At 40.6% G+C, this 11,160-nt stretch overlaps 1 protein-coding gene across 1 annotated transcript; it reads right to left on the bottom strand.

The window, feature by feature from the left end:
* Positions 1-4,245: 4,245 nt before the first annotated feature.
* tmdd1 (transmembrane and death domain 1) lies at positions 4,246-9,511 on the bottom strand (the record flags this gene model as incomplete). The annotated part of the gene is made up of 6 exons (XM_080031683.1): positions 4,246-4,378; positions 5,792-6,062; positions 6,535-6,687; positions 7,567-7,686; positions 8,363-8,554; positions 9,442-9,511. The coding sequence occupies 6 exons, from the start codon at positions 9,509-9,511 to the stop codon at positions 4,246-4,248; spliced, it is 939 nt and encodes a 312-aa protein (XP_079887809.1).
* Positions 9,512-11,160: the final 1,649 nt, after the last annotated feature.

The following is an 11,160-nucleotide window of genomic DNA, read 5'->3' as shown; positions in this document are numbered from 1 at the left end:
AATTTAATGCACCAACAACAATGCAACATTCTCTGGTAATTAATTAAGGCATAAAATGATTGAGTCTGCCTCTCTTACTGGAGCATAGTTAATCATGTACAGTTAAATTAAGCCACCACCCTATGTCTGAAGGAAAACACAGCTCAACCTGCTGGCCATTTTTTCATTTTTTTCTGTAGCAACTTATAGTTAGTTCTATCATTTCACAAGGAAAATATTTTTGATACCTTCATTTTACCCTATTTACCTGCAGTGTCTCATCCTTGAATTTCATAAACAGTATTGTAATCCGTAGCTGGTAAAAGAAGATAAAGCTTTATAAAGGATACACAGATTTGACCTTCCCTGTGATGGACACGAGACAAAGATAGATTTGAGGCTATCTCGTTGGGCAGATATGCAAATGAGTGTCATCAGTGAGGTGTTTTTATCGCGCCATCAACTCATTAAAGTGCGCGGCAGGTACTGTTTGCTCTCCTGTCTTCTTAGTAGATAAAGCGTGCTGTTGTGATGACTGCAGATACCACAGCGGGCCCCTCGCTGAGCCGTTCAGGATCTGTGGGGAAATTAGACAAGACAATTCAAAACAACGCAGTGTGGTGCAACGCCACGGCAACTCATTAGAAGCTCTACAGCATGGGAGGAAGCCACAGGATGCTTCTGCAACATGTCATCGGGGGTGTCGTGAGCGTTATTACACAATCACAATTTGATAGTTTGTGCACAATTACCTCATTAATTTAGAGAATCTTGTGTAATAAATTCAGGTGCGGAAAAAGGACACAAATAAGGAAAATGCTTTGCTACTGTTCGGTAAAACAGAACTCAGGATTTGTACCATTGCGTTGTATATTTGTTGAATTAATGATCATATCAGGAAAAGCATTGCCCGTTTCATGTTGTTAGTTTGTTTTCTTCTCTAAAGCACCAGTCTTTAATCCATTTGGCAAGATCTCCATCTACACTGACAGGATGCCTCTATAGCTGTGGATTTGCAGTGACACTGAAGCAGCCGGGCAAAACAAACAGCTGACTGCTCCTTTAATGCACAGCGGAGGATTGCTGTCATCTGTGAGGAGATGGGCGTGGCACAGCAAAGAAGATTGGCGGATTTAGAACGAGTGCTTGAGTAAGTCCAAACTACAAGCCAAGCAAACATCAAGGGTGGGTTTGATTGTTCCTTTCTTTAACTGCCCAAAATATACCTTGTAGTTAACTCTATGACCTTGGTACAATGGGACTACTTTACACTTATGTAACAGACCTGCAAATAACTAAGGACTGCATAAGTAATGGGAAATATGGTAATTTTTAGTTTTGAAGAAAATTGTTCTTCTTTCTTCTTTCACATGAAAGTGTGTACAGAAATGTTTTTGACAGAACAAATTTAGTTAAAATTAGATTGATTTCTTTTGACTTTAAAAAAAGGTCAAAAATGAAATACGATCTACAAAAAGCTAAGTTTGATCGGGTTATTTTCGATCTAATGAGGTAACTAACTTTGTAGCGTGGGTGACACAGTTTAACTTGTCTTCAACTTCTTAAATTTCACCCATTGACTTTTCTTTCAAAGACATTCATTTTAAGTCTGGCGCCCAGTTTTGTTTACTTTATTACTTCCAGGCCTTAAAACTATTCTACAACACACAAAGCATCCTTGTATGTAAACAGGGCTTTTGAAGGAGACAGTTCTAAGACAAATCCATTTCCCTTCCATTCCAACTTCACACATTGACAAACTATATAAATGTCAGGCTTGAAGAATTGAACTGTCATATGTGGCTCAGCTGACACTTGAGTTTTCAACAGATGTCTGTCTTACACAGCAGGCTGAGACTATTAACCACAAATGCATTAGTGGAATTACCCCCATGCTTAAACTGCACAATGCATCATCACAATCATTAATGCAAAAAAATTAGCAAATGAACATTCCATAAAACATCATACTTGACAGCGCTTCATTTAGTTCTCCATATAATATTCATTAACCTCAAAACACAAAGCTTACAAACAAGGACAAATACAGAAATCAAGTGGGTTTGAATTTGACACCACAAACACCGTTGTTCAGTCCGAGTTTGATGTGTTCTCTCCTGTTGTCTGGTGTCCCATGGGGGCCCCTGTCTCTAGTGCAGAACAATCACACCTGTCTGAAGCTCGGAGCAGAAAGCTCCTGCTTTTATCTCAATAGATAGACAAGCCTGGCAGCCATTATCCAAGGCCCTTTCCCCGGCTATTGTTTACCTCTCAATCATGAATCTTGTGCCCTCAAGGGAATTTAACTAAGGTGGTCATTTATTAACTCTTTTAAATTACAGCCAAAATGAAATTCATCATGAAGATTGACACAGAGCCTATTGCTTGGACTTTGCATTAAACGGTAGGGCCAGCAGATATTACACAACACATCAATCAGCCTTTAACTACCTTTCTATTTTGAGTTAATCAGATTTAATTAAACATATATCGTATAAATGGGTAAATGCTTTTGACATGCAGTGAAAAACACCCAGACATGTTTTCACAACTCACTGTAATAAAAATACAAAATGATGAGGAGATTTGCAATGGGGTTTTATCCTGTGCAAGTAACCAAGACTCAATAACTCTCACAGCTTTGGCATTTTATCATTTTGCCGTTATTGTGGCAATAGCACTGCTTAATGTTTCAGTGTGCTTTACTCTCTAAAAACAGCTGTCTAACTGCGCCACATTATGACCGTCTATAAGCAGTAAAATCCATTCTGGAGTCAGATGCTCGGGTATAATTTGTACGTAACCATTTCCCTGCTGTAATTACCCAAATACTAAGGAATAAGATTTCTACTTTTACACCAAAAATACCCAACTGACAGAAACTTTATATTGTTTTTATTGCTTTACATGTAAGAGCAGCGGTGGGCAAGGCTCTGTGTATCACTATGATAAAACCATTAATGTTCCTCTTTACCACAACCTGCATTAGATGCATTGCAAGCATTTAAAATTGCTCATAATTTGATTGGTAAAACCTCAACTATCAACTGTAATTTCACAAGTTATGTCGAAAGTCTGTTGTAATGACATGCAATGGCCACAGGATGGCACTGTGGCTTTACTTCTAAACCCACGGAGCTGCTCTTGTCTTATTGGCAGTAAAACTTTAAAGAAGTCTCAGATTCCCCTAAGGAGACCATGAAAGACAAAGTTGAGAAAGCTGGTGCCGCGGCGGCGATTTAAACATTAAAAAAAGTGATTGTAAAAGAGCTGGTGTTGTGATCTTGTTGCCCGTGATCCATACATATTGAGTTATAGGGAGAGTGATGGTTGATTGGGGACTGCAGCACCTCCGTGGCCGATGAATGAAGCAAATGGCGGGGAGGGGGGTGGGGGAGTTAAAGCCTTTAGTGACACTAAGCACACCCCAGAGGCCTTAGTGCAGAACGCTCAGCCCTCTGCACATCAAGGACACACACACACACACACACACACACACACACACACACACACACACACACACACACACACACACACACACACACACACACACACCCCGTCTGTCTGGGACACGCATCACATCCCGTCCATCTACATTTTTTATCCAGACACACTTCACTACCTTATGCTGTGCTGAGCCAATGACAGCAGAGACAGATGTGCCCTCCTAAGGGACAGAATCCAGTTTGATAAGCTGCTGCTCCGCAAACTATTAAACAACCCCAAAAAAAACCCATTGGGTGAAAAAAGAAGAAGAGAGAAGCTTATTTTACATGAGAATGGATATGCCTGGAAACCGTGGCCCTCGCACGTTTGCCTTCGCCTCGGCTGTAAATGTCAATTTCATGTCAGATCCGTTCTCTATTCATCCATGTCGTCTGTGATTGCTTCATCCTTTTTGCATTAGAATGGCTCCGAATGAAAGTTGGCCCATTCTGCTGCTCATTGCCAGGGCTCCGTAAAGTAAAGTAAATGCATTTTAAAGGACCGGGTTGCAGACAATCACATGATCACGTTCTGCTTTACCGAATACCAAATTATGCAATGCACTGTACTACTGTCTGTGTATTTCTGAAGCAATATGCAGTGTGCTTCAAAATGTCTGGAGGTGCTTATAGTGTTTCTTATCCGCTAAGAGCAGCTTCCTGGTGGGACCTTGGCTATGCTAAGCAGTGTCACCACCACCATGATGCAGGCCCCATGTGGCGCAGGCTGTTTTCTGCGAGTCATTCAGGCATACAGTCGTCTGGCTTTCCTCTCCACTGGTTACAGAGACACAGGTGAGCCCGCAGCAGGTGAGCCTGTCACAGTCAGCACCTGCAGGATCTTAACAGCCAGCAGGGGAGAACACTGAAGGACAGAGGAAGTTTTGTTCTGTAAGAGTTGTGCTCTGGGCCACCTGGGATGTTTAGTGATGAAGGTGAAACACAGTGTCGTCCTCAAGACACACGGTGAGAATGACAGACTGTTACAACATAGCATAGTTCTTCATTGATCATTGTATTGGCTTTACTTGATGTGTAAAATATGTACACATTCAAATCAAATAGCATAAATTGGTTTCTACATTATATTATTTTTAAAAGTCTGACCCCCCCTCCCAATTTAAAAAATAAATAAAAATTAGATAACATAGTACAATATTAAAGAGCATGTAGTAAGTGGCAAATTATATAGGTACTGAGTCAAAACTCAAATCCATGCCCCTTTGGCCTTTTCATAGCGTTGCTCATAGTTCTGCTGTGCACAGTAATTTGTTTGACTGTTGATTTTATGAAGTAATTGTCTGTAATTGCTGATTAGTGCAACTGTTAATCCAAGCTGTCTTCCTCCTGAAGCACATTGGACCAGATTTGTGTAATGAAGTAATTAGTTCAATTACAAAGACGAAAGTATGGATAGCGTAATAACCTGGGAAGAAGAAGCTAGAATGCACTCCGGTTCCATGAGCTTGCTATTATCAAACGTTCACGTATGTGGAAATAGACTCTTTGCCAGCAAATGCTTTTCCTAATCAAAGCTTGCACATTTCAATATATTAATTTAGAATATTTTATGATATTTTGTTGCCAATGCCAGTTTCTTTATCTGGACCTACTTTTCAGAAGCTCTCTCGGCTTGTTAGCAATCCTTGCTACTTCACACATTCAAAGAAATATCGCTCTCTCTCTGTTTTTCTATTTGGCTTGTGTCACTTGGCAGAAGCTGCCATCACAACCAAGAGTGTTCCATTGTCTGCGAGCATTGTCATTGTTATTAGTCTTTCTGGATTGCCTGTGGAGGTATCGGCAGGCTCCAGGGGAAGCGGGCGCCAGGCTGGATAATTAGTTGTTCTCCGATGCCAGACGGGCACATTGCCGTCACTGGGAGGGAGAAATGGAAAGTGGCACCACTATCACAGTAACACCGGAACAACCTTTGGTGTGAGGGCCCGGTTCCAGCGCATCTGTCGCACCACTAGTAGTCATCTACCCACTGGCAAGACAATAACGCTTAATACCAGTCTAGCCGTACACGGCATGGATAATCACTTAATCTGAATTATTCTTGTCGCATTTGTCCATAATTAGCTTTGGGTGTGCTGGAAGCGATAGTGAGTTTCTGTGCTGATCATTTGGACATAGAAATTGGAAAATTTTAACTTTTGAAATATTCCATTAAGGACATTGATCTAAAAACACAAATATTGAACAGAATAATCTATTTAGCCTTTTATTCATGTGTGTATGCTAGTTGTGCTCATATTCAAAATTGGCCCTGATTTACATTTTATGGCATCCTTTTCTAGTTTAACCTTTAAACTGCCTCTGACTTTCCAGAAGCTGCATCTTCCAACATTGCATCTCCAGCCATGAGCTTACTGCTGGAGCGACTGGTGACCTTGGGTGGACGGCTGGTCTGGTTTCTACTGGATATGTGGATGATGACCAAGAGTACAGAGACGCCCGCCAGCAAGGTTCCTCCAAAGCCCAGCAGGATGCCATACAAGAGGGGCAGGGCCACAGCCATCGGCCCCTTCTGGTACACAGGGACGGGGGCCCGCTCAACAATCAGATCCAGGTCAGACCATGACAGATCCCTCACTATACAGCACAGCACAACACACAGGAGAAAAATTACACTCAAAAGGACTGTGGGAGAATTTCTGTCAAAATCTGAACTTGAATAACTCAAAATGAAAAAAATAGACAGGTGATAATTACATTTTGAAATTTTCTAGGCATCTTGGGAAATTCGCCTTATACAGTGTGTTTGTGTGTTGATGTTGTAGTAGAAGTAATGAGTTGGAAGCATGCCCACGGCCACCAAATCTAATCCGGCATCTCATCTAAACACTTAATAGATTCAGGGTTCATGGAAAACATAATATCATTTGTCATTCAGACAGTCACCAGAGGGATAAGCCAAAAATATCCTCTTTGACATCCATAGCCGAAGCTATTAGTGGCTGAAATATTGCCACGTATGCTAAAATTCACTTCTACATTTCTTAATTTTATTTCAAAGTGTAGCAAAACAATGTGACTCTTTTTAGCCTCAAGATGTTTTCTTTACCTTTCCTTCTCCTGACCCTCTGGCCTTCGTGCTGTTGTTCCTTTGTGCCTGTTTGGACCACTGGGACTTTTAAAGAGTTGACATATTTGTGATAGTCTTCAACGTAGCGTTTCAGGCTCAAGGCTTTGTCCTGATTGATGTTCTTGCCCACTTCTGTACAAACACACAAGCGCAGAACCAATCTAAAAAAGTTCTCTCAAGAGCCAAAAGTGTAGGTATTTCATCCCATCGAAGATTGTACATTTGATTTTAATTGTTGTTTCCCTGCCCCGAAAAACAAAGCTCTGGCAGGAGAGCAACTGCTGTCCCTCACTTCAGAGTAAGAAAAACACACACACACACACACACACACACACACACACACACACACACACACACACACACACACACACACACACACACACACACACACACACACACACACACACACACACACACACACACACACACACACACACACACACACACACACACACACACACACACACACACACACAGCCTTATGACTCATCTCTACCCATCCCCTCGTCTAAAGCTGCTGATGAAAGGAGCAGATGGTTTGTTCCATTGCTGGTGTCAGCTCCACTGAGTCCTCTGTCAGATCATTTACACCTCCTTCTATCCCACACCACTCGGCTGTGGAGCTGTGTGTGTGTGTGGGTCTACACTGGACTGCAACACATGCCAGAGACTGTCAGTGTGCAAAAAGTGCCACCTCGAAAGTTCCAATTAAAAGCAGTCTCAAAGTAATGAAGCAATTACACACTGTTGTCAAAGTCGTGAGGAGGCCTTCATGACCGAAATAAACCAAATTTTGAAAATACGCCGTTGTGTACCCAAATAAGGCTTTGTTCCAATTTCCTTTTGTCAAGGGACATGCTGTGAAGTCTGCTCGAGAGATATGCTGCTATCAACAACACTGTACCTTACATAAAAAGTGAACAATTCTTTTCTATTATTCTACTTAAAAACAAAGTTTTTTCAGTACTGCTGGTGGCACACATGTTCTTCCCGTCTCCATGTGTCACTCACCAATAGCGATGTCTGATCTGCCGATATGCTGCAAGGCGCGGGACAGCCTGTCGTAGTAGGTCTGCTCTCCGTACCTCAGCAGCCAGGCCGTCAGGGCCGTCTTGCACTCAGCCTCGCTATCTAGTGAACACACAACATATGGGTCAGACAGACAGGGGTCTGACAGGCAGCCTGCTGACACACACTCCCCAAGCTCAGGAACACAAAGGTGTCAGAATGGACTTTTCAAGATTCTCCAAAACATCGATTCGTTTTGATTTTGATACTACCGGTATTTAAATTTTTTTTTTAGCTTAAGTCTAGCCTAGAATCATTGGTTTTGTCATGATAACTCATTTAAATTTTGTATTCTTATTTCAATAGTTTTCATTGTGTCATGAGTGATATAATCACCATAATTCGTTATTTGCAAAGTACTACACTAAAACCCTACAGTCAAATTTTAAATAATGTGTTGAAAATATAAATGAGACGATGAGCAATGGACAAAGCTGGTGATTTCAGAGAAGCAGGAGGGGGTTCAAGTTCGGTTGAAGTTCCAGCAGTTGCCATCGTGTCTTTTTGACTGCAGCTAAATACAATTGGCTACAGGTAGGAAGGAGCTTGGGAACTTTCGCGTCTTGAGATTGTGACGTCATTTCAATTAAATTACAAATCGAGGTTGTTACACCCCAGTAGCATACTGTAAGTGTTGTTTTAATATAGACTTGAAAGAATGTCAACCTATAGCCTATTTTAATGCATATATTACACATCTATGACCTCTGGGGTCCCAAGTGCTAACCAACTAACTAACCCTCAGCAGAAGAGGCGTCTCTCTTTGCCCGAGGCTTGAGACCCAGTTCATTCTTGTCTCTTGAGAGATGATCGAGCTGCTGGAAGATGTTCTCCTCAGGGTGAGACAGGGCGGAGAGAAGCTCCTCACACTCCCTGGATGTCAGCTGCTCTGTTAGACGTTCCAGCTGATGAACGCTGATGTCTTCTGCCACTAAAACAGACACAACACACTTCAATCAAAACAAGTTGTGTACACACTTCAGGACAAACACCAGTTCAGCCAGAAGCCTTTTGGGATTGTCAGAATCAGAATCAGAAATACTTTTCTGATCCCCAGGGGGGAAATTCGGTTTGTTACAGTTACTACAATTTAGAGTTATTATTATTATCAGCTCGCAGCTTGTACCTAACTTTCACATAAAGGCATGGCCAGGGGCGCTTCTAGGTTTCTAAAGCATCTGGCCCAAGAGGGAAAAGGCTGCGCGGCAATTTTTTTTGTATACTTTATTGCGCATGCACATTTTTTTCATAATGCTTCACCTAAATAAACAAAATAGGCAGTTTATTATAGCTTTAAATAGCTACCTTACTGCTGTGCTGCTTATCCCCAGATATCTAAAGTTCCTTTCAAGTTATTTCAGAGTAAAATTAATACAAGTCATCTTACATTACCTATTTGGATCTGACTGTTTACTGTTCGTGCGTTAAACGAGGGCCGTTCAAGGAACGTCAGAAAGTAAAAAAAAAATTAAAAATTATATTCGGGGCTAATTAAATGATATCTGGGGCTTTAGCCCCGAAAAAAAACAGCCTAGCGACGTCACTGGGCATGGCCACACAGTAAACTGTAAATGTCAGTTAATTAGCATAATGCTGACTTAACACAACATTTCTGCAGCATGTGCAATTAGCAAGTTCTGCTTGATTAGTGTGAAAACTGTCATATTTAACCTTCCTCAGCTGCAGAGAACAGAAATGGAATTATCAACGTTTCACCGAGCAATCAGCGAGTTTATTGAGTTTTTTTCTTTTAGTTGAAACCTTTTAGCATGCTGTCAGATGATATAACTGCACCTGCTGTAGGAACATCGCTCTCACCTGTGTCCTCTCCAAGTGTTGAACTCAGAAACAGAGGGATTAAAAAGGGACAAAACATCCAGACTTTCATGTCAGCTGAAGTAGTACAGATTCAGTACACGTTGCCAAGAACATCTGAAGTTGATTTTCAAAACTTTCAAATGATCTAGAATGTGCTCTATTGTACACAGTGCAGCTGCTTGAGAAGCATTCTTTGTATGTTTTGAACCAGCCAATCACAATGCACAAGTTGCCATTAAGAATATATTTATGGATGCATTCCATTTTTCTTACTGATTGATTACATTTTTTTTTTTTAAAGTTCCATGCTAACACTTCATGCTATTTACTGAGACTTGAAGCGTTTATATTTATGAATTTACACACATGCATAACTAGTATGCCTAACATGCGTAACTATTATTATTTGTTCTTAAGGACAATTGTTCAGATTCCACTACATTAACTTTACTCAGGTCATCAGTGCCTTTTCAGATTAATTTACTTATGGTTAGTCTGTCCTTTTACATCGTACATTTCAAATTCTTGTTTCTCTAAACTGCTTGGATTTGCCTTTAAATGTTAACAAAATCGACAGTGGGTTGCAGAGAAACATATTATCAACACCTCTGTATGTCTGGCACATATTGCAGAAATTGACAATAATGTTGACTTTGGCTTTGAAAAAAAATAATTTAAAAAAACTCTCAAAAGAGATTGATTACCAGGAGCCAAAAACAAACAGACCAAAGCAGTGAATGGGGCGTGCCCTCACATCTCCAGATGCAACGCTGAGTTTTTTTAATATTCCTATTGAACTTAAAAGCTTTATCCAGACCAGGTCTGTTTGAAAAAAAAACATGCAGTCAGCTTTACAAAACTACAAAGCCATGCCCACGTATGGAAGCTGTTATCATTGGCATTTCAAAGAGGATAATGCATGTAGTGTGGATTAGAAAAATTAAATTGTAATATTGAGTTATGAAAAAGTGAAACGCCAAAGTCTGCTATGTTTGTGTTTGCCTCTGAAGTGCACTGCTGGAGAGAAAGTGCAGAGAGTTGTTGAGATGCATCTTTCTATAGCAGGGAGAAGCATGTTTTAATGGCATTTTCTGTGTGGGCTACAGTCAGGGCATGTTTTACATTGTTAATAAGCTTCATTTGCCAAACAGTAAAGGTTGTTTGTGTGGGCTGAGTCTCAAATTCGCCATGTTGGCTAATGGAAAAAAAAGAAACCTTGCTCTGGGGCTGAGCATCATGGAAAGATGGGTGTGGGTGGTATAATGCCTCTGTAATGATTTGAGATGTTCTCACAAAGAAAAACACTGGGCACAAGGTCAGGGAATTTATTCATATGAGTGAGTTACTCAGTACAGTATCTTGTTTATGAACCATGCATAAAATATATTTTTTAACTGTAATGTTGCAGGAAAATACATACAATATGTTACAATACCACATAAACAGTATACATTATGTGAAAATATAGTTACCAACATTTTAAAATGCAGTCGAAACGGAACACATGGAGTTACTTGTGACTATTAGCTTGTGAAGTCGTATCCCCATGTCTCTTACACTTCACACCACTGAAATCTGGTTACATACAGATACAGACTCCGGTGGAATGAAGGATAGAACACATGGAATAATCTTGCGGAAAGTGTCCGAAATATGACACAAATATACACACAGCTTTGTTCATTTCCTATCTGGGATTTTTTTTCTCTGTGATTCAAA

Source organism: Ammodytes marinus (assembly GCF_949987685.1).
Source record: "Ammodytes marinus genome assembly, chromosome: 7".
NCBI classification, from domain to species: Eukaryota; Metazoa; Chordata; class Actinopteri; order Uranoscopiformes; family Ammodytidae; genus Ammodytes; species Ammodytes marinus.
Note: the sequence above shows the minus strand (reverse complement) of the source record. Positions and strands in the feature narration are given on the sequence as shown.